Source organism: Panthera uncia, chromosome D1, assembly GCF_023721935.1.
Source record: "Panthera uncia isolate 11264 chromosome D1, Puncia_PCG_1.0, whole genome shotgun sequence".
Classification (NCBI taxonomy): Eukaryota; Metazoa; Chordata; class Mammalia; order Carnivora; family Felidae; genus Panthera; species Panthera uncia.
Window position 1 is genome coordinate 6,638,079 of NC_064808.1, and position 21,050 is coordinate 6,659,128.

The 21,050-nt window shown below is 56.9% G+C and overlaps 1 protein-coding gene across 1 annotated transcript in view; it reads left to right on the forward strand.

Annotated features, from left to right (window-relative positions):
- NRXN2 (neurexin 2) overlaps window positions 1-21,050 on the forward strand; it is a 100,266-nt gene that overhangs the window by 14,870 nt on the left and 64,346 nt on the right. Inside the window, exons 3-6 of the mRNA XM_049643660.1 lie at window positions 5,813-5,842; window positions 8,173-8,244; window positions 12,594-12,895; window positions 18,964-19,008. Coding sequence (XP_049499617.1) covers window positions 5,813-5,842; window positions 8,173-8,244; window positions 12,594-12,895; window positions 18,964-19,008 — 449 coding nt within the window. The remainder of the gene's footprint in view (window positions 1-5,812; window positions 5,843-8,172; window positions 8,245-12,593; window positions 12,896-18,963; window positions 19,009-21,050) is intronic.

Sequence of the window (21,050 nt, forward strand, 5' to 3'; positions counted from 1 at the left end):
CCGTCGAGAGGGCAGGTGGCAAGGTGTCCCATGCGCGTTTCCTGGAGAAGCAAGAAGCAAGTGGCAGGTGGGAGGGATGCAGCAGCTCTAGGCTGAGAGCTCCCTGGGCCTGGGCTCTGGTTTGGGAGGAGCAGGGGGAGCACCCAGGATGCAGGAGTCCTGGGCAAGAAAGAAGGGAAGTGCTTTGGGCTTGAGTGTGGGCTGGAACCCATTTTTCCTTGTGGGGTCCGCGGTTCGGCTTGTCTCTTACTGATAGATGCCTCTTCTCCTTGGAAGTCTTCAGTTTCCCTGGTCCCGGTGGGCAGGCACCCATCTGTGTGTGTGTGTGTGTGTGTGTGTGTGTGTGTGTGAGAGAGAGAGAGAGAGAGAGAGAGAGAGAGAAAGAACGAGAGAGAGAGTGCATGTGTGAGAGACAGTGTGTGTGTATCTGCATGCACATGTGAGTGAGAGTGTATCTGTGTGCATTGTGTGTGAGTGTGGATGTGTGTGAACATGTGTGTATACATGTGTGAGAGTGTATGCGTGTCATATGTATGAGAGAATGTATGTGTATGTGTGTGCAGGTGTGTGTGTGAGAGTGTGTATGTGTGTCACGTGTGTGAGAGTGTATGTGTGTTCAGGTGCGTGAGAGTGTGTATGTATACAGGTGCATGTATGAGAGTGTGTGTGTGTGCACATGTGTGTGTGAGAGTGTGTGTATGTGTGCAGGTGCATGTGTGAATGTGTATATGTGTCACATGTGTGAGTATGTGTGTGCAGGTGTGTGAGAATGTGTGTATATGTGTCACATGCGTGAGAGTGTATTTGTGTGCAGGTGCGTGTGTATGTGTGCCACATGTGTGAAAGTGTATGCATATGTGTGCACGTGTGTGTCACGTGTGTATGTGTGTAGGTGCGTGTGAGTGTATCTGTGCACATGCATGTGTGCAGGTGCGTGTGAGAATGTACATGTGTGCACGTGTGTGAGGGAGTGTATGTGTACAGGTGCATGTATGAGAATGTGTGCACGCGTGTGTGTGAGAGTGTGTGTATATGTCACGTGTGTATGTGTGTGCAGGTGCATGTGTGTGTCACGTGTGAGTGTGTGTAGGTTTGTGTGTGAGTGTGTATGTGCCATGTGTGAGTGTATGCGTGCGTGTGTGCATGTGTGTTACGTGTGTGTGTGCAGGTGCGTGTGAGAGTGTATCTGTGCACATGTGTGTGAGAGAATGTGTACATGTATGCACGTGTGTGTGCATGTGCACGTGTGAGAGTGTGTGTGCAGGTGCGTGTGTGCATGTGTCATGTGTGTGTATGTGCATGTGTGTGCCATGTGTGAGAGTGCATGCATGCGTGTGTGCACGTGTGTCGCATGTGTACGTGTGTGCAGGTGTGTGTGAGAGAGTGTATCTGTGCACATGTGTGTACATGTGTGCACGTGTGAGTGTATGTGTGCACGTGTGAGAGCGTGTCACATGTGTGAGAGTGTATGTGTGCAGGTGCATGTGTGCATGTGTCATGTGTGAGTGTGTGTATGTGTGTAGGTGTGTGTATGTGCCATGTGTGAGAGTGTATGCATGCATGTGTGCACGTGTGTGTTGCATGTGTATGTGTATGCAGGTGATGTGAGAGTGTATCTGTGCACATGTGTGTGCAGGTGCGTGTGAGAATGTGTGTACATGTGTGCACATGTGAGTGTATGTGTGTGCACGTGTGAGAGTGTGTCACATGGGTGAGTGTGTATGTGTGCAGGTGCGTGTGTGTGTATGTGTGTCATGTGTGTGAGAGTGTAGTATATGTGTGTGCATGTGCGTGTGCGAGAGTGTGCGTCACGTGTGTGTGTGTGCAGGTGCGTGTGAGAGTGTATCTGTATGTGCTTGTATGAGTATGTGCAGGTGCATGTGTGAGAATGTACGTACATGTGTGCACATGTGTGAGGGAGTGTATATGTGTGCAGGTGCATGTATGAGAGTGTGTATGTGTGCGCATGTGTGAGAGTGTATGTGTGCACGTGCGTGTGTGAGAGTGTGTGCATGTGCATGTGTGTGCAGGTGCGTATGTGTGAGAGTGTGTATGTGTGCCACGTGTGTGTGTGTGTGTACCGGTGCATGTGTGAGAGTGTATCTGTGCACGTGCATGTGTGAGTGTGTGTGCAGGTGCATGGGCGAGAATGTGTGTACAGGTGTGCATTGTGGGAGGGAGTGTGTATGTGTGCAGGTGCATGTATGAGAGAGTGCATGTGTGTGCGTGTGCGAGTGTGTGTGCACATGCGTGTGAGAGAGAGTGTGTGTGCGCGCACGTGTTCATAGGACTCTCCTGCTCTGTTGTGCCCGCATGCCCCCGTGCACGTCTGTGCATACGTGCTTGGGCACATGTGCCCGAGTGTGTGTGGAGGTGTGCGCGCCTGTGTCATCGTGGCCCACGTCTCTGTGTGCCTCTGTAGGAGAGTCTGCATCTGCGTCCGCATCTCTGTGTCAGTGTTTACCTCTGTGCGTGAGAGAGAGAGAGTCTGTGTGTCTGGGTGGACGCAGCCTTCTGAGGGCTGGAGATAAGATTTAGTGCTGATGTGACTTTTACTTGCTCTTGATGTCATGTCTCCTCTGGAACAAAGGGAGAGACGGAGGGAGGAAGGGGAGGCGGGGGGCGAGCCTCAAGGGAGAGGCTTGTGGGGAGGAAGAAGGGGACAGAGAGATGGGAGGAAGGAGGAGGTAAGTAGAGGCAGGAAGAGGAAGCGGAAGCGGAAGGAGGGGCAGAAGGGAGAGAACTGGGAAGGGGAAAACAACCAGGCCCTGGAAGAAAGCAGGAGGGCTGCCGGGGAGAGGTGACGGAGCCAGGAGGGGACAGAAAAGGGAATGGTTCTCTTCCAAGCATGCAGGACCAACAGGGACAAGAAGGGAAGCTGGGTTTTGGGGACGGGTGGGGAACGAGACCCTTTGGACACCGCTGAGCCGTATCTTGGGGGCAGCATGGTGGCCTGCTGGTTTGGAGGTGCGCAGCACGTGCCCACACGCGCGCGTGCACGCGTGTGTGTACACCTGGAGGTGTGGTGCATCTGTGTGTCTCTCTGTGACGTGTCTGCTTGTGTGTCTCTCGATCTTGTCCCCTGTAAGCCTCTTCCTGCTGGTCCTCTTGGGCTTCTGGTAGGAGAGTAAGGAGGAGACTGAGTGGGGAGGTGTGGTTTCGGGGGGCGGGGCTGGGACCTCCTCTGTGGCACAGTGCTCTGGATGTTGCAGTTCAGATCTTGGGGTCCCCCGTGGCTTCACCCTCTTTTCCTGACCCCCAGCGCTGTGCCTCAGGCCTAGCTTTCTCCTAGGAACTCAGTCACAGGGCTGGGGCTGCTCCCCAGCCCCTGACAGCAGCTCCTTTTGGGGGAGCCTGGCTGCCCCTCCTCCTTTCTCCCCAGCCTCCTGTAGCGGGGAGAGAGGACGCAGAAGCAGCCAGATAAAGTGCCCTAGGAAAGGACCCTTGGTAATGCCATCCGTCACTGCCAGCCTCTTCTCCAGGGGTGGGAGGAGGGGCTGACGCCACAGGTGGATGTGGGGAGGGGCTTACCCAGGCGGGCTGGGCAGGAGGAAGGAGCAGGGATTTCAGGCCTGGGGGACCGAGGCGGGGGGTCCAAGGGAGTGGCAGTAGGCGTCAGGGAGAGCACCCTCAGGCCGGGCTGGGCTGAGCCGTGGGGAGCCCGGGCAGGGAACCGGCCTCCCCTTCACCAACATGGCTGGTGCTGTCACGCCTGAGGGAGCTGAGCAGCTGGTTGCCGTGGTGACAGAGGGAGAGTGCTGCATGCTAATGAGGCTGCCTAGGAGCTGGGCAGTGGAAGGGTCTGCCAGGGGAGAGATGTGGCTCCCTCCCCACCCCCTCCCTGCCCCCTATGAGCAGTAGCACAAGCCCGCGGGGGACAGAGGGCCAGTCATAGGGCACCCAGCTCCCGTGCCTCGATTTCCAAGGATGGGAGCCTGCAGGCAAGGTTATTTCTGCCAGGAAGAGCTGGCTGAAGGTTTAAGGCTCTGGGTGTCGCTCCTGGATTTATGGGTAGATGCGGGTAGATCTTGGGGAAAGTTTGTGGCGGGGGAGGGGGGCATTCAGAACAAGGAATGCGACTGAGTCCAAATGCTTGGTCCTTCCCTTCCGCAGCTGCGGCCCCTCCCCCAACTGGCCTAGCCGCAGAGGTGGGGAGGGACCCCGGCCTTTCCCCCAAGAGAGGAGAAGGGGGCACTGTGAGCCTCTGCCCACGTCTTCTGCAGGGGCCAGGCCTTTGACCACGGGCCACCCCCTTCCCAACCTCCTGGCTGCCTTTCCTCTTGGAGCAGAGACATCCTGGGCTCAGCTTCATCTCAGAGGAACCTGGAGTTCTCTACGTCGATCATACCACCCTGGCCTGGCCTTTTGTCCCTAGGGCCACCATTGCACAGCACTGGGATGGTTTTCAAGGGCTGTTCCTCCCCCACCCTTCTGGCTAGATACCTGGGATGCAGGGTGGGGGGGAGTCCTCAGCTTTGCTGTGGGACCTGGTGCTTCCAGCCTTGCTGGCATAGGGCTTTCCGTGGCCGGTGTTCTCTGGGGCCTAGGGTGCTGGTCCAATGGGCCAGAGTCTTTCCCCCTAAGGTTTAGGAAGGCCCGGATCAGGGCTAGACCAGGCTTTTTCAAAGGGCCAAGGTAACCCTGGAAAAAAAACCCAGCCCGTCTTGCCCTCGGACTTGAATATAAGGCTTCTGTTTTCCATTTTCAAAATTCAGCTTTTGGCTCATCTCAGAGGGGGCCGGGCCGGAGAAAGGGGGTCCGTAGAGTCAACTTGACCTCTCAGAGAGCTGGACCTCCTGCCCGTGGGCCTTGGCTGGCCTCTTTGGTTCTTGCTGTCCCAGAGCGCTGGCCCTAGTCTCCTGGTCCTCCTTATGGAAGGATCTGAGCTCCCCATCTTTACTTCAACGTCTCCCTTTCTCCTATCTGCTTCTGCTCCAACTCTGTCCTCCCCAGCCGAGCCTCGCTTTCCTCGTAGAATCCAGGAACACAGCAATCCATATGGAGATTTTTGGGGGGGGGGCAGCTGGGAGTTCTGGACCTGGACAGATGCCTTTCCAAAGCCCTGTGGGGGGAGATTCCTCCGAGGCCCAGGCTCCACACAGCCCAGCCCACCTTCTCTGCCAGGCTCACAGGGGTAAGGGCATGGGGTGGGGGTGGGGTTGGAGGTCCTCCCTGCCCACTTAATCCCACGCTAACAGGACACTCTCTCTCTCTCCAGGTGGCTTTGATTTTTGTGTCGTGTTTTCTTTTCTCCTCCATCCGAATCGTTTTTTCTCGTTGACTGTTTTTTTTTCTCTCCGCCTCCCGGAAGAAAAAAAAAAAAGAAAAAAAGAAAAAGGAAAAAGCAACCCTCCCAGCCTCATGCTTCTCCTCCTTTTCCTTTTTTTTTTCCGGCAAGAAAAAAAAAAAAAAACAAATCTCCTCTCCCCCCCCCCTTTGCAGTGATTCCCTGCCTGGACCCCCCCCACCCCCTCCGGTTCTGCCTGTACCCCATCACCCTCTCTGGTGCCCCCTTCTCTCTCTCTCTCTCTCTGTCTCTCTCTCCCCGCCCCTCGTGCCCTCCACCCTCTGTTTCCGGCATCGGGCCCCTCTCCTCAGCTTCCGGGCTGAGGGCTTTCCCCCGATGTCTGTCACAAGTTAAAAAGGGTTTTTAAATTGTGGCAGCAAAAGCTTTTTTCTCCCCTCTCTCTGGCTGATTTTGATGACTTGTGTTTTCTTTGTTTCTTTCCCCTCTTCTTTCTTTTTTCTTCTTCTTCTTCTTCTTTTTTTTTTTTTTTTTCCTTTCTTTCTTTCTCTCCTTCCCCTTTCCAAGGTCCGGCTCACCTGACGTTAAACAGCGAAGGTATGGTTTGAAGTTCTGGTTTGGATTGGATTGGATTGGATTGCCCCCAACCTGCGCCTGGATTTTCTGTTCCTCCCCCTGTTCTCCTTCCCCGGCCTCCACCTGTCCTGCCTCCTTCCTGCCTTTCCTACCTGCTTCCTCTGTCACGTCTTTATGTTATGTTCCCCCGGGTGCTGGGGTGGGGGCGGGGGGGGGGCCGGCCCCACCCCCCCGTCTGTGCTCTCCCCTCCCCCCCACCTTCCCTGATGCGCTCCATCCACCCTCATCGCGCCTTGGTTTCTGACATCAAGAGATGTTTCAACTCCTGCCGTTGTCTCAAGTCGCCTCACCTTTTTGCGTTTTCCTGGTGGCGTATCTTCTTTTTTCCTTCTCATGGTGGTGTTTTATTTCCTTCCACTCATTCTGGTCATTCTTTCTTTTCTGCGGACCCAAATAAAAGAGAAAAAGCATGGGCCGGAGAAAGCCAATCGTAGGCAGCCTCCCTGGCCTCGCCCTGCTGCTGCGGGGATGTCCCCTCTCTCCACGGTGGCAGTGAGGAGGGAAGAGGCAGGGGAAATGGAGGGGCAGGGTGTCCCCTCTCCCACAGCTGTTCCACCGTCCACCCTCACCCACATCTCTTGACTCTGTTTGACAGATGAGGACATTCAGGCCCAGAGAGATGAGGTGACTTATTAGTGATTATGTGGCCTTTAGGTGGTGGTGCCATTGGGGCTGCTTCTTTATTTTTAGCCTCCCTTCAACCAAGTCCCTCCCATCTTTAAAAAGCATCTTTAAAAAGCAACAAGCTTTGTTAAGCAAACCTGACAGCCCAGGGGTCCTGACTGCCGTCCTCCCAGTGCTGACCCCTCCCGGGTGTCCTCGTCATTGATTCTTGAGCTCAGGAATTCTAGACCCTTTTGCACCGCTCCCCATGCCGAGGGCAGAGCTCTGTGAGGCCTCATCTTCCATATGGGGTCTGTAGCCTGCAGGTGGGAGAGGCCTGCAGGATGAAGACTGGGCCATAGGGAGAGACTCAGATCTGGAATTGGGGTTGGATTTAAGTCTGGGAAGGTAGGAGCCCGAGATTCTTACAGGGATGTGAAATTATGGCAACAACTGTGGAGAACGGAGACATCCCAAGGGGGTGGTCAGGACCTGGTCGGTTCGCTCACATCCTTCTTGCCTCTCAAGGCCTGGCTCTGGGGGTGCTGGCTGTGGCTCACCTTTGTCATAGAGAAAGACCTGGAGGATCCAGAACCCCGCCCCCGCCCCTGAAGGGCCCGCGGCTCAGGTGTTATTCTAGCTTTTAGTTCTGGGGATTTGGGATTGAGGTGGAATGGGGGCTCAGACACGGACTTTTCAACTCCATTCTTGAGTGCCCCTCCAGAAGGCATTCTGTGGGGTCTGGCAATAGGCGTGGACACCTGGGAGCCAGACGCTGAGTGCAGTAGTCACTGGCAGGGGTGGGTAGAGAGCGCGAGCCAGCCTGGAACCCAGATGCGGTGACGTGCCCGCAGGGGCCTTTGGAGAGGAGGCCCAAGGGTTGACGAGCCCATGGGGGGAAGTGGGAAGCCATCCCTGAGAAAGGCCTTCCCCATGCATGTGATGAGTCCAGCCAGGCAGAACCCCTTTCGGTGTGCATAGCCCTGCTGTAGACACGATTTCAAGGGACAAAGAGCAAACAAATGGTGGCCCTGCCCCTGGGAAGCCCCATGACCTGGTCGGCAAAGAAGGAGACAGAGGTGACATTAAAAACACTCACGAGTAAGAGAGCCAGGTGTAGACCAAAAGCCAGGTTAGCCTTGAGGATGGACAGAGGACACAAGAGGTCTTCGGCGTGTGAATCCAGAAGGTTCTGGTGGAGGGGAGCCTGTGTCAGGCTTTTGCAGGAGTTGAAGAGCCACAGCTCAGTCTCTGCAGAGGAAGCGCGATGAGCAAAGATGTGGAGTGGGGAGGAGAGGCAGGGAGAGGCAGGGAGAGGCTGGAGGTGGAGGCCGGGGCCTGCACAGTCCTGAGGGCTGGCCTGTTTGCACGTTCTTGGGACGAAGGAGCTCCTGAACCGGAACCGACAATGGACACTCTTCCCTCCCCGTGGTCTTTCTACCCCTGGGCAAAGGGCAGACGTTGGTGGCTGTGGGTCTCAGGGGTCTGTGGGGCTGATTCGGTTTGTCATCTGGCTCCTTGCCTAGAGGCCCCGAGGCAAGTGAGTCCCCAGAGCAGCACCCCTGCCCCACCGGTACCTCCAAGCAGGACCTCAGCCCCGGAGAGGGCCCTCCATCACCTCGAGGCTGGGGTGGGACTGGCTGGGTAGCCCCCCCCCCATGCCTGACTCCCCAATTCTGCTTCTCCAGTAGGGTCCTTACTGTTCTCCGAGGGGGGGGCCGGGAGAGGAGGAGCCGGCGATGTGCACCAGCCAACGAAAGGTCAGTGACCCTCCAGTCCCCAGAGAGCCTCGCCCCTTGCAGAACTGCACTTCCTGGCGTTGGGGTGGGGGGTGGGGCAGCTGAGTCAACACCAGCGTGTCCCTTTGTACCGCGTCTGAGGTCCATGAAGACTGCTGGGCCTGCCTCTCTGGTGTAAAGGACCACAAACCTTCACTTTCCCCCCAAATCCCGGCCGTCCTAATGACCTTTTTCGAGGACAAAGAGATGTCTTTTTGTGGCAGTTGTTCAGGCCCGTCCCTAGAAAGTAACTGTTTGTCTGGTAGAACGACGGGGAGGCAAGGCACACCCTCCGTTGAACCCTCAAGTTCTGGAAGCCTGCTAGGGGCCCGCCCAGGGGGATTCTGGTTAGGAGATGTGGCATTCGTCTTATGCACGGGTCACCTAAGTGAGCCTTCACAACCTTCTGCGGAAGGGCTCATTGCCCTTGGTTTACAGATGCAGAAACGGACGCTCGCCAACCCTCTGAGACCAGCACGGGGCCTTTTAGCCTGTGTCAGGGCTATGGGTTTTAAGCTCCTTTTTCTCCCCGAGCCTGCCTCTCTTGGAGTCTCTTTCCTAGGTAGTTTATGGGCAGTTAGCCACCGTCAAGGGGCTCCCGCGGGTGCCAAGCCCTGGGGCTATCGAATCCCGCCCGCGTTCTGTGGTACGTGCCGTTCTGTCAGCCTGGATTTCTGCCATCCCTGCTTTCTTCCCCAACTATCTGGTATCTCTTTCAGCCGACTCTTGACAAAGCAGCCAGGCCATCCACACTGGAAGTCTCCCCTGAACTCCCCAAGCAAACCCAGACACCGCTCGGTGTCCCCTTGGTCCACACATCCGTTTTATCGCTCGCCACCCTGCCTCCTAACTGTCACTTCACCTGTTTGCCTCTCCCAGCCGACTGAGCTCCCTGGGGACAGCGATTGGGTGTTTTCATTTGGACACCCTCCCCGGTGCTTCCACACAGCTCCCGGCACATGTGTAGGCATGTGCTTGGCAAATTTATTTTCGATGGGTGAATGGTCTCTGTTCTCAAGGGGCTCACTGACATTCCAACGAATGGCTACAAGAAAGTGTGGTACATGCAAGGTGTAGGAAAAGTGCAGACTTTGTCCAGGGGAGTTAATTTATTCATTGGTCTTGAGAGTAAGAGGCAGCGCGCGCGCGCACAAACACACACACACACACACACACACACACACACACACACACGCAGAAAGTTACCAGTGCAGGAGTCATTTGTTAGTCGAATAGTTTATAGTTTATGAAGCTTCATTCCATCTGTTCTCTTTCTAGATGCCACAGCAGCCCGCGAGGTAGGTCGGTGGTTAGCTCCTTTGTCCCGAGGAGAGAGCTGCGGCTTAGAGATCCGCCTTTTGGTCAAGGTCACCAAGCTGGTGGAAGAGGCAGCATTAGTGCCCAGGCCTTTTTTCTCACATCACACTTCCTCTCAAGGGAGCAGTACAAGATGTTACTAGGCAGTAAGTGCCAAATGAGCAGAACAGACAGCTGTAGTGCTGGAGAGTAGGGAGGGGCAGAAGGGGGCTGGAGACCTTCCCAGAGGAGGGCTCCGAGCCGGGCCTGGAAATGAGGCAGCTGCTCTGGTCCTCATGGCTCTTAGAAGTCCAGGACCACAACAACTGGTTTCTGGCCACATTCAGCTTGGCTGGGGGCACTTGGGCTCCGTAGTCCCTGACCATGGGAGGTGAACAAGTGTCAGCCCTGATCCCCCCCTTCCTGTGCAAGAGGGGGCGGTGGAGGGTAGGGGGCGCTGCGATTGTTTCTCTAGTGCTGCCGGGAGTTGTAGTTCCCTGGGTGGTGTACGTGGGATGGTGGGGGAGAGCGCCCCCTGGTGCTTTGGGTCTGGCTCCTCTGAGCGCCCTGGGGCAGGGCAGTCCCCCAATCCTTACCGCGAGTGTCCCCCACCCCCCCTCCAGCGATCCCTTGAAGTCCTGCTGCCCTCCTCCCCCTTCAGGGTCTGTCTCTGTCCTTCCCGCCATCTTTGGGCTGTCCTTTTCACCTTCGCTCTTGTCTATCCCTCTCCTCAAATTCTTTCCCTCTGTCTCTGGCTGCTCCAAGCCTCTTTCTGTCTCTGGGCCCGTCCGGGTCTCTGACGGCAACGGGAATGGGAGAACGCGTAGAGTGCGGCTCTGCGACTGGCTTTGCCTCCTCTCCTAGGAGATCCGAGGCAGAGCCCAGAGGAATCAAGGGATGGCCTCGTTTCTTCATTTCGCCTTGGCAGCTGTGGTCCAGCCCCTGGCCCTCCTCTCTGGTCTCTTTTGTTCTATCCCAATCACTTCTTCACGTGATTGTTCTATTCTTTCTTTCCGTTTGACTCTCCTTCGAATGATCGTTTGTTCCTTTGCCGCAAAAGTGAGGGAATGGGAGAGGAGGCCTGGCTTCTGGGAGGGACTAGGACGTGTGGCAAAGCCAAGGTCAAACATGTTCCTTTCTCTGGTCCTCCGGTCCCCTGGCTCTGCCGGTGCCTGGGCAGCAGGCCTGGTTGCTATGGAAACGGCCAGGCCTTGAGAAAGCCTTGGCTTCCATTCCCTAGAGGTCCCTGTCCCCCTTTCCTTGCTGGCCCTCTTCCTTCCTGTCCCCTCCAGGCTTGCTCCTTGTCTTTAACCAGACTTCTCCTCTCCACCACCTCTTGGTCCCTCGGTGCTCCGAGCCGGCTCCCATTTCCCTTCTGTCCCCAACGGCCATCCTTCCCCCTCTCCGTGGCCTCCCTCTGCATCGCCCTTCTTCCTCACTGGCCCTTGCTGTCTCTGCTTGATTCCCTTTTGCTTCCTGGCCCTTCTTGCTGGAGCCCGAAGGTAGGCAGAGCGGGGTTCTGCCCGTGCCCCCACCAGCCTCGCTGCCCCGTGGCCTCAGGAAACCGGGCCTTGCCAGCTGCAGCGAGCGCGGTGCCAGGCTCTGGGGCAGCAGCTGGTGCCTTGGCATCCGGAGGCAGTGAGGACAGCCTCCGGGCAGGCTGCCCGGAGGGAGAGAAGCGGGGCTGTTGTGTGCTGGGGAAGGGCATCCGCAGAGAGTGCACCCGGGGAGCCGCGGCTTCCACACGTGGCGCTTGCCACCGTGGCCTGGCTCACGGGAGGGCAGGTGTCTTCTGAGGGCTGTGCGTGCGCCCCAGCCTTGCACCCTGCTCCTTCCTGGGCCTGGGGGCCTGTACTGAGAGCCCCCGCGCTCCATAGAGACTTTGTGCGGGCAGTCCTCACGCGCACCCACGCTGTGCGGTGAGCGGGACGAGCCATCACCGTGCTGCTGTCTGTTGGGGACAAGTGAGTCGCTGTTGTGGTCCAGGTCCTCTGCTCTGCCCTCGGCCCGTGTCCCCTTCTCGTCCCGCTTTGTGTGCTCTAGCTGGTGAAGTTGTCGGGCTACGACCCCAGCTTTCCTCCACAGGCTGTTGCTGTCCTGTCACTCGTCACCCGCTTACCGAACGCTACAAATCCCTAAGGCCCTTTCGGTCACGTTGCTTCTGCTTGGCAAGTGCCCGCGGAGGGAGCCCCGTGCGGGGTGCTGATGGGCACACGCATACACACACATGCACGCACGCGTGCACAAACCCTAGCCACCTGCTGGCGCTCAGGGCTCCCACCCCTGCCCTCTGGGACCTCAGAGGCTCCCGCCTCGGGCCTGTCTGCACCGCCCTCTCAGGCTGGACTAGAACACGGGGCTGGGGAAGATAACCGGCACGATGGCCGTCGGAACCAGCCACACCCAGTGGCCCACTGCTGCCTGGTGCACATCGCTGTCACATGCATCCCCTTCCCGTGTGTCTTCCCAATGCCTTACCCCACCCCACCGCTTCCCTGTCCTCCTTTTCTGCTCCCTGTTGCCCAACTGGCCTGCCGGTCCCATCCCCCACGTGAGGCCTGCAACTGTCCCGGGGGCACTGAGAATGACCTTCACCAGACAGGAGGCAGGAGTGGGAGGTGGGCTGCACTCAGGAGACCCTCGGTGCCCCCCCCCAACAGGGGAGGCGCTCCAGGGGGAAGTCGGGAGGCGCCCCTCTTTTCTCTTCCACATCCCTTTGTTAAAACCATGGAGGGGACGGAGAGTGGGCCAGGGAGGAGACAGCGAGAACGTCTGCTTTGCCTGCCCCGTGGCAGCTGAATTGTCAGCTGTCAGCGTGAGAGCCATTTAGCAGCCTCCCGCTTTGGAAATGGACACGGGGAAGTTGCTTTCTGACAGGAAAGACGGCCGGGTGCAGAGAGGAGGGTGGGCAGGCTGCGAAGGGGTGGGGGGAAGAGGGCCTGACGCCCGCGCCAGGGCTGCCGGAGGGGCAGGGGGCGGTCTGGCGCGCCCCACCCCACTCAGCCTCTCCCGTTTCCCCACGCCACGGCGTCCAGGCAAAGAGGAGTTTGTGGCGACCTTCAAAGGAAACGAGTTCTTCTGCTACGACCTGTCCCACAACCCCATCCAGAGCAGCACGGACGAGATCACGCTGGCCTTCCGCACCCTGCAGCGCAACGGGCTGATGTTGCACACGGGCAAGTCGGCCGACTATGTCAACCTGTCCCTCAAGTCCGGGGCCGTCTGGCTGGTCATCAACCTGGGCTCAGGAGCCTTCGAGGCCCTTGTGGAACCTGTCAACGGCAAGTTCAACGACAACGCCTGGCACGACGTCCGGGTCACCCGAAACCTGCGCCAGGTAGGGGGAGCAAGAAGAAGGCCGGGGGCCGGCTGTGTCAGGGGCCCAACGGGGGTGGGGACAGAGGGCAGCCTGGCACGGGGTCGTCGGGGGCCCGGCAGCCAGGTGTGGTTCTGGAGAAGTTCAAGGCTTGGGCTGTGAGGGCCTGGGAGTGCGGGGGCAGCGGGCAGGATGCAGGCACCAGGAAGCCAAGTTCAGGGGACGCCGCAGAGCTGCCGTGGGGCAGGAGCCTGAGGGAAGAGGAAGGGTCTGGCTCACACCGGTGTGGTGACTAGGGTTTCAAGGGCTGGGGGCTGAGAAGTCAGGTGACCTGGCAAGAGGGCCTTTCGGATTGGCTGAGTAGCTGTGGGTATCCTGACTCTAGGGCAGCAAGGCTCAGATGAAAGCCTGGGGTAGTGTAGGGACAGGGTGTGGCTTGCCCTCAGGCGGGACCTTTCCAGGAAAGAGGCAGGGGTGTGGTGGCGAGGCAGAGGTGCAGCAGGCGTGAGGGAGCACACACTCAGCCCCACCTCACTCTGGGCAGCACGCCCCTTTCTCCTCTCCCTCCCTGGCTGCCCCAGCAATCCGTGGCTACCTTGCCATGGCTCCCAGGCCCCTTGCAGGAGCCCGGATGGGACTCTCGGGTCAGCCTCTTGCAGGAGGGACGAGACTCTTCTCCGCGGTGTCTCTTCAGCCCCCGCTCCTAGACTGGCCGCTTGGCGAGGGCCTCAGTTCTGTCCTCTGAGTAGTGGCCTCTCCACCATTTCTAAGGCCCAGGGAGGCTAGAGCAGGTGAGGCCATGTCTCTGGCCTTGGCAGTGACCCCCCCCCCCCCCCGCCCCAGCCCCGGCCCAGCTTGTTTCCAGCCCTGACAAGCTCCCGCCTCGAGCAGAGTCCAAGCCAGACCCTTGTTGAGGGGTCCCTGTGTATCCAGGTGGTACCTGTCTCTACCTCCTGGCTCCTTTCTCTGTTCGCTCAGGCAGGGCCCAGGGGGCCAGCCTCCCGCCAGTCCGTTTCTCTCGGGTTCACCACTTTGTCTCACAGCCTGTGGCAGGGAAGCGTCTTCCAGCTGCATTGCCAGCAGGCTGAGTGCCACCAGCAACGTGGAACGTCTCTGTCCCCGGAGGCACGGCTGCTGCCGGGTTAGGCCTTCTCCTTCCCTCTACTGCCTCGTTCTGGCTCTCCACTCTCTCTCCTTGTCTTGGTCCTCGCTGTCGTCGTCGTCGTCGTCCTCCTCCTCCTCCCCTTCCCCTTCCCCCCATCGATAGGCTCCTTGATGGGAGTCGGGATTCTGGCTGCTGTCACACTTCCTACCTGTTCTCCACCCCCAGTGGGTGATGATCTAATGGGGAATCCTCCTCATTTAGTGCCTTCCCCCCTGCCGGGAGGACTCTGGGACTAACCCTGCCTGCTGCCACCTGTCGTGGGCTCCTCTCCACGTGCCTATTCTCCGTGCCCCCCCTGCCCGGGGGCGGGGGGACCCTCCTCGCTGCAGTCTCTCTCTCTTCTTGTCACATTGTTCTCCGATCCCGTCAGAGGGCTGTCCTGTGTTGTCACTGTTATCTGAGCAAACCCGAGTGCGTCGTGCCCACCTGTCATACTTGCGGGAGAGGGCGGGGGGGGGGGGTTTGCTTCTGTGCCCCTTGCTGGTTTTCCCTCCGCTGGACGGGTGCTGTCACTACTGACAAACCAGCGGGGAAAAGAGGGGGAGAAAAGACAGTCTCTTCTCTCCCAGCTCTGCTCTCGAGGAGTCAGGATGAGTCTGTTAAAAGTTAGCAGAGCAAAGCTCGTGCGCGCGCCCGCTGAGCAGCAGGGTCCTGAAAAATTCTAGGACCTTGCGGAACACCAAGAGGAGGGGAAGGTCTGCGGCTCCAGGGGGCGGCAGGAAAGCCACCCAGAGGGGATGAAGCCTGGCCTCGGCAGCACCGGGCGTGGACAGCGACCCGTGGTGTCCTCCTTGTGGGGCTCCCAGAGTTGAGGGCTCAAGCTGGGAACTGCTGGGAACCACTTCCTCTGGCCTCTTGTACGATGAGTCAGAGCAGAGCCCGGTCATGGTGACCTGAACACAGGCCTTCAGGGCCAAAGAGGGTGTCCGCTTGAAGGCTTTGATTGAGAGCACTCTTGAGGAAGGGTTTCTGGAGGGATTTGTTGGACTCTAGTCCACACCCATAAACGCGAGGTGCCATTCTGTTTCGGCCCTTGTGACCATCACCGGGAAGGTCAGCCTCGGGGCTGTGGTCTGGATTCATCATCCTCACTCAAGGTCTAGCCTGCGGCCGAGTACTTCCTCACCAGGCCCTTGGAGCCCCTGCCCGTTTTTCAGGGCTTTTAAGAATAATTTACTGGGTCCTGTTGTCTCTAGAGCAGTGGTTCCTAACCAAGGACGGCGTGCCCCCTCGGGCCCCCTTAGGAGACCCTGCGTTCTAGCCCTTGATAGGGTTAGAAGGATCGTATTCCTTCCGTGTGCTCCATATTGCATTCATTTCTTCTCTCTCTCTTTTTAAAAAAAAATTTTTTTTTAATGTTTATTCATTTTTGAGAGACAGAGCATGAGGGGGGAGGGGCAGAGAGAGAGGAAGACACAGAATGTGAAACAGGCTCCAGGCTCCAAGCTGTCAGCACAGAGCCTGACGTGGGGCTGGAACTCACGAACTGAGAGATCATGACCTGAGCTGAAGTCAGTCGCTTAACCGACTGAGCCACGCAGGCGCCCCCATGTTTATTTATTTTTGAGACAGAGCATGAGCGGGGGAGGGGCAGAGAGAGAAGGAAATACAGAATATGAAGCCGGCTCCAGGCTCTGAGCCGTCAGCACAGAGCCCGATGTGGGGCTCGAACTCGCAAACTGCCAGATCATGACCTGAGCCACCCGGGCGCCCCCCCCCCCCCCCCCCGCCATATTCCCATTCTTATCAGTGAGCAAGTCGAGACTCAGCAGGTTACAGAACTTGCCCAACGTTATCCAGTTAGGAAGCGGTAGAATTGGAAAGTCTGTCTGACTTTGCAGCCGCGCCCATCTCTCTGCCTCCCAAGGAGAGCCCGGCCCGCTGTAATTGGTGTGAAATACAAAGGCGGCTCTACTATGTGATTTGTCTTGTGGATCTGCCCTTCTTGGATGTTCCCAACTCTTGAGACCGTCTGAGTGTTCTGCTCCTCTCTCTGAAAAATGGGCCCCCTCGAGCCCTGAGCAGAGCGAGCGCCTCTTCTCTGTCCCGAGCTTCTCCTGCCCAAGCTCCACGAAGATGGCCTTCACCCGGATTTTTGCGATTTGAGTGTATAATCCTGGTCTTGGCTTTCTTGAGGGGCTGGAGCGACGGGCAGAGTTGAGAGTGGAGAAGGAGCGTAGATTACCACTGGATATTATTATGACTGACCTCTCCCCTCTGTGACTTAATGACTTGATGCTTCCTTCCTTCCTCACGCACTGTCGTTCTTACGCTCCTGGACTCCAGGAGCCCTCTGATTCTGTGTGTGAGGAAAAGCCTTTATCGTTCATTTGCTAGTCTGAAGCCTCCGTATTCCAGGTCCTGGCATTTGGGAAGGCACCGGCTTGTGCTATGTCACAGGCCACCAGGAATGGTTTCCAGCGCAAACTCCACTCTAGTTAATTTGGCCACGATCGCCTTGGTCTGGGCTCTGCACCCGGCCCCGTCTCGGCCAACTCCAACCTTGCTGCTTTTCAGAGGAAGCCAGGATGGTCTTGACATATTAGTGGAAGTCCCGGGCTTTGAACGCACGTCTCTTCCCTCTCAGTCCCGTTTCTTAATTTGCTGTTCTGCTTGTTAAATATTAAAGTTGTCCCAGAAAGTTGAAAACTGTTCTTTTTTCCCCCCTTATTTGAGTCTCCACAACCAGTCTTCATTCAAAACGAGTAGTAGTAGTTAGAATTGTACCCCCAACCCCTCCCCCCACACCCCTACTTTTTCCCCCTGCGTGGTCGGACTAGTCAGTGACACCAGAAAACTCTTGTCTTTTTGGATGCGATTGGTTTAGCTGCCCTGGAACCAATCGGTCCTTGTCCTGACTAGTTGGCTTCTTCACTTCACGACAGTCCTACTACCCGGCTGTGCTAACTCTCGTATTATGGGTTAGCCTCTTGCACCCGTCACTGCACCTGACCTGAGACTCTTGCCTCCCTGTTAGGGAAACTGCTTCTGTATTGCTAGTAATTGGTATTGGTCATTCAGCCCTTCTTCTGGCTGCTAAATATTGAATTCTTTTTTTTTTTTTCATGATACGAGGCCCTTATTACTTGTCTCTCTGAGTTAGTCCTGTGCCCACTGGTTATAATAATGCTGTAACTAATGGATCTGTCCATAGAAGACTTCTCGAAATCATACTCTCAGGGGTGCAGTTTAGTATTTAATGGACATCACACAATGGTGTCCCATCATCTCCAATGCTCTCGGTGCAGCTGCCTCAAGTCCCACTGACATTGCCTCCACAAAGACCAGGGTTGATTTTGAAGGTGACTGTTGCCCTTGCCTTTGGCCTTGAGAAGAGCCACATGGGGGTGGGGACTCTAGAGGCTGGGATAGAAGAGGCCAGCTTATAGCTTAGGGAGGAGTAAGGGGTTTTAGAGGTAAGTGGGCCTCTGTGTCCCTTTTTCTGGTGTGGTGTGTGGGGGTTATGGATTTTCAGTGCTGGCTGTGGGGAGGAGAGGCTCAGGGGTCTATGGGGTGTGCATGGGAGGAGGCTGGGCTGCTGGGAAAACGTTAACCAATTCCAGGGACTTACAGGCGTGGTGGTGGGGGGTACTTGATTCTAGGAGAGATGATTGCCCAGAGGAGCATCAAAGAATGGGGGTGGGGTGTTTGAAGAACCTGGGGAACTTTGGGGGAAATATGGGCTCTGAAAAATCAAATTAGGCAGGAAGGACGGGTCAGCTATGAGTGGGAGAGCGGGAGGAGAGGGAGGCGGGTTTGGGATTAGGTATGCCGTGAAAGTGAGCCCAGTGCCAGCCCATGGAGGGCAAGGTTTCCTTTTCCCTCTTCTGGTGGTGACCCTTATCTCTCTTCTTTTCTCACGGAAGAGAACCAATAAAAGAGGAGCTGCCCCCTCCCCTCCATGACTCCCTGAATCAGTTTGCCTGTCCTACATTCCCACAGAAAGCACACACCTGTATCCCTTCCCTTGCTCCTTGGGAACCTCTTCCCTTTGCCTCCAAATGAAATGACCTCTCATTCTAGCCAGTCCTGTGATGATTCTCTAGGGCATTGGCCACTCTTCTCCCAGCCTGACAGCTGGCCCATCACCAACCAGTTAACCCATTAACTCAACACGCTCACTGGTCAGCCAGTTGGCCAGTTCTCTGGAAAGCCATCTGGTTGACCAGTTAGCCAACAACCCATTGTCCATTACCCGAGTCAATAGCCCGTCCCTTTCTCACACCCCTTGTCCCCCCCCCCCCCCCCACCCTTCCCTTCAATTCCCTAACATTTCAGCTGAAAGGACTTACTAATACTGCATAATTGGGTCTGCTTCTTAACCCCCTGCCTTCCCTCTCTCACCCTCTGTTGGAAAACCCCGTTGCCGACTCTGTGTGTGTTACTAACACGCTTATAACCCAGGGGACCAAGGGATGGGCAGGGACAGGTGGGGTGAGGTATGAGTGAAAAACCAAACTAACCTTTCTGTCTCATTGCGGAATGTCGGCCATCTTTAAGTCTTTGCTTTCCTGGTCTAGTTCTTTTGTTGTTTTCTTCTCTACTAACCAAGGTCTTGAACTGTTCCCCTTCTCTGCAGCCGGCTCTTCCGGGAGGGGTTGGGGGGCAGAGGAATCCAGAGGAGGGGCTGGAGGGGGGCGCGATTGGGAGAAGAAGGGCTTCGATTTTTTTGTGTGTTTTATTTCTCCCTCCCATTATGATTTAATTTTCTTTAAGCAAAAATACTTCCGCTCAGCCTAAGGTGGGAGGGTCTGAACAACCAACCAAATATATATGGCTATATATTTTTCCTCCTTCCTTGAGTTTCACAGTTGGTCATTTTATTTTTCTTTTCTTTCCGTTCTGTTCTTTCGTTGTTGTCTTTGTTGTTGTTTTTTTTTTTTTTTTGGCCCCTCCCACCCCCTCCCCCATATCTCCGGTGAAGCACGCAGGAATTGGACACGCTATGGTAAACAAACTGCATTATCTGGTAGATATCACTCTAATTGTCTTACCGTTTGGTTTGCCGTGGGTTTTTTTAGCTGTTCGATTCTCCCTCTTTTGTTTCCTTTCCCCGTTTGGTTTTGGTTATTTTGCTCTTCTGATTGTTTTTGGCGTCCTGGACAGTCTTCAGATTTTGCTTCTCTCTCTTTTAGTTTTCCTTTTTCCCCTTTTCTTTCTTTTTTGGTCCCAACTCAAATCCAAAAGGCAAATGGAAATCGAGGAATTTGGCCTGTCCCAACCCTATAACCCCGACTCCTGAATTCAGATTCCTGGCCAGAGAGACCTGGGGGCAGGCCCCATGTTCATCGGCTCTGGTTAGACCAGCCCCGATGCCAGGCTGCTTATTTCTATTGCTTTATTTTGTTCCTTTCCCCATCCCCCCCCCAACCCCGCTCCCTCGTTTTTTTCTCTTTGATTTAGTTTCTTTCTTGGTCTCCTGAAAATCCATGGAAAACACCATCCCATGACATGCTACGCTCTCTGCTCACTGTCAGCTCCCGGACAGGCCCCTCGAGTTGGGAGAGGGGGCTGGGAGTGAGACCTCCGGGGGCAGCCAGCTGGGCAAGTCCCCCAGAGGGGGGATGGCCTTGTGAGATGCAGAGCAGCCTGGGACCAGTCCAGAGCTCCTTCAGATCGGCAGTTTGTACCAGATTGGGGGCTGTCCCATGCTGGCTGCCAGGGAAGAGGTGACATCCCCTCCCTCACTCCTCAGCCTTGAGGGTTCGTGGTTCCGTCTGCCCCCCCAACATCTGCATGGCATGAATGGTCTTTCCCCCCATGAGGGATAGCGTCCAGTCTCCCCCACCACTCTGCCGCTCTGACTAACACTGTGTTTCACACTGTCTTCCTTCCCCTCCATCTCCCCTGATCTGTGCCCCGTGCCTGTCCTGCATGGCCTCTGACAGGGTGGTTACCTTCCCTGTTGAGGGGATGAGAGGAGGAGGTGCAGCAGGGGTGAATCAGGCTAGTTGTTGCCAAGCTCCGCTGTTTGGGTTGGGCTCAGTCCCGGTGAGTGTTGATGTGGGTGTCTGTGTAAACGCAGCTGGTGTGTGTTGGTGTGTGGGTGCGGCTGTGTGTAAATGTTGGTGTGACATTTAGGGGGTGTTAGTGGGAGACCGTGCTGTGTGTGTGTGGGGGGGCTTCTGCGGGTGATTCCACACGTGTAAGCGCGGTAGTGAGCAGGGGGGCCGCGGGACCGTGTGTACGTTTGAGTCGGGGAAGGGCTCCGCGTGGAGGCGGGCCGCGGGGGCCAGCCCCGAAGTCTGGGGGCCGTGATGGCAGGAGCAGGGAAGGAGCTGGGGCTGGCTCTTTGCTCCTTGCCTGGCTTCGGAGCGTGCGCCTGCAGGCTGTGCCGTGTGCCATCCCCAGGGATTCCCTCGTGCCTGCCCGTCCTGGCTTTGCAGCAGCCGGCGGTTACTCATCGCCTATTAATAATGCAGAGTGATTGAGCGCCAGGCTGGGGACCTTGCAGATGGATGTGTCTGCTCCCGCGGGGCCTGCGCTGCTTGGGGCAGCTGCCTGGCCTTCCGAGCCTCCCAGATCCGTGTGGCTGGCTGGCGATGAGGGAAGCTCGATAGCTGGGGCTCCGGGGCTGAGTGGCTCCCCCCACCTCCCCAGGAGGCTCCACCTCTGAGGCTATGTCTGGCCCGTCCTGATGCTTCCACGCACCCGTGTTTCCCTGCACCCACAGACCCGCGGTAGCCCTGTCCTCTGCCCTGTCCCCGAGGTAGTGCCCACCGCCACAGCCAGCCCCGCCCTTCCCCGCTCCAAGACCTCATCTGGCCACTCCCAGCCACCCTGACGTTCCCATGGAACCACGTGGTGGTCCCAGCACCACCCCATATCCCAGGCTCTGCTCTCCAGCTGCTGCTTCTAGAAGTTAGCTGCTGGCCACCCCTCAGGCCAGGCCACTGAGTGCCTGTCAGGAGCCGGGCATTTGGAACCCTTTCTTTACAGAGCTTCCCTGGACAGCCAACCTGTGACCTTGGGGACAGAAAGGAGGCAAGATAAACCCACGTGGCACACTCC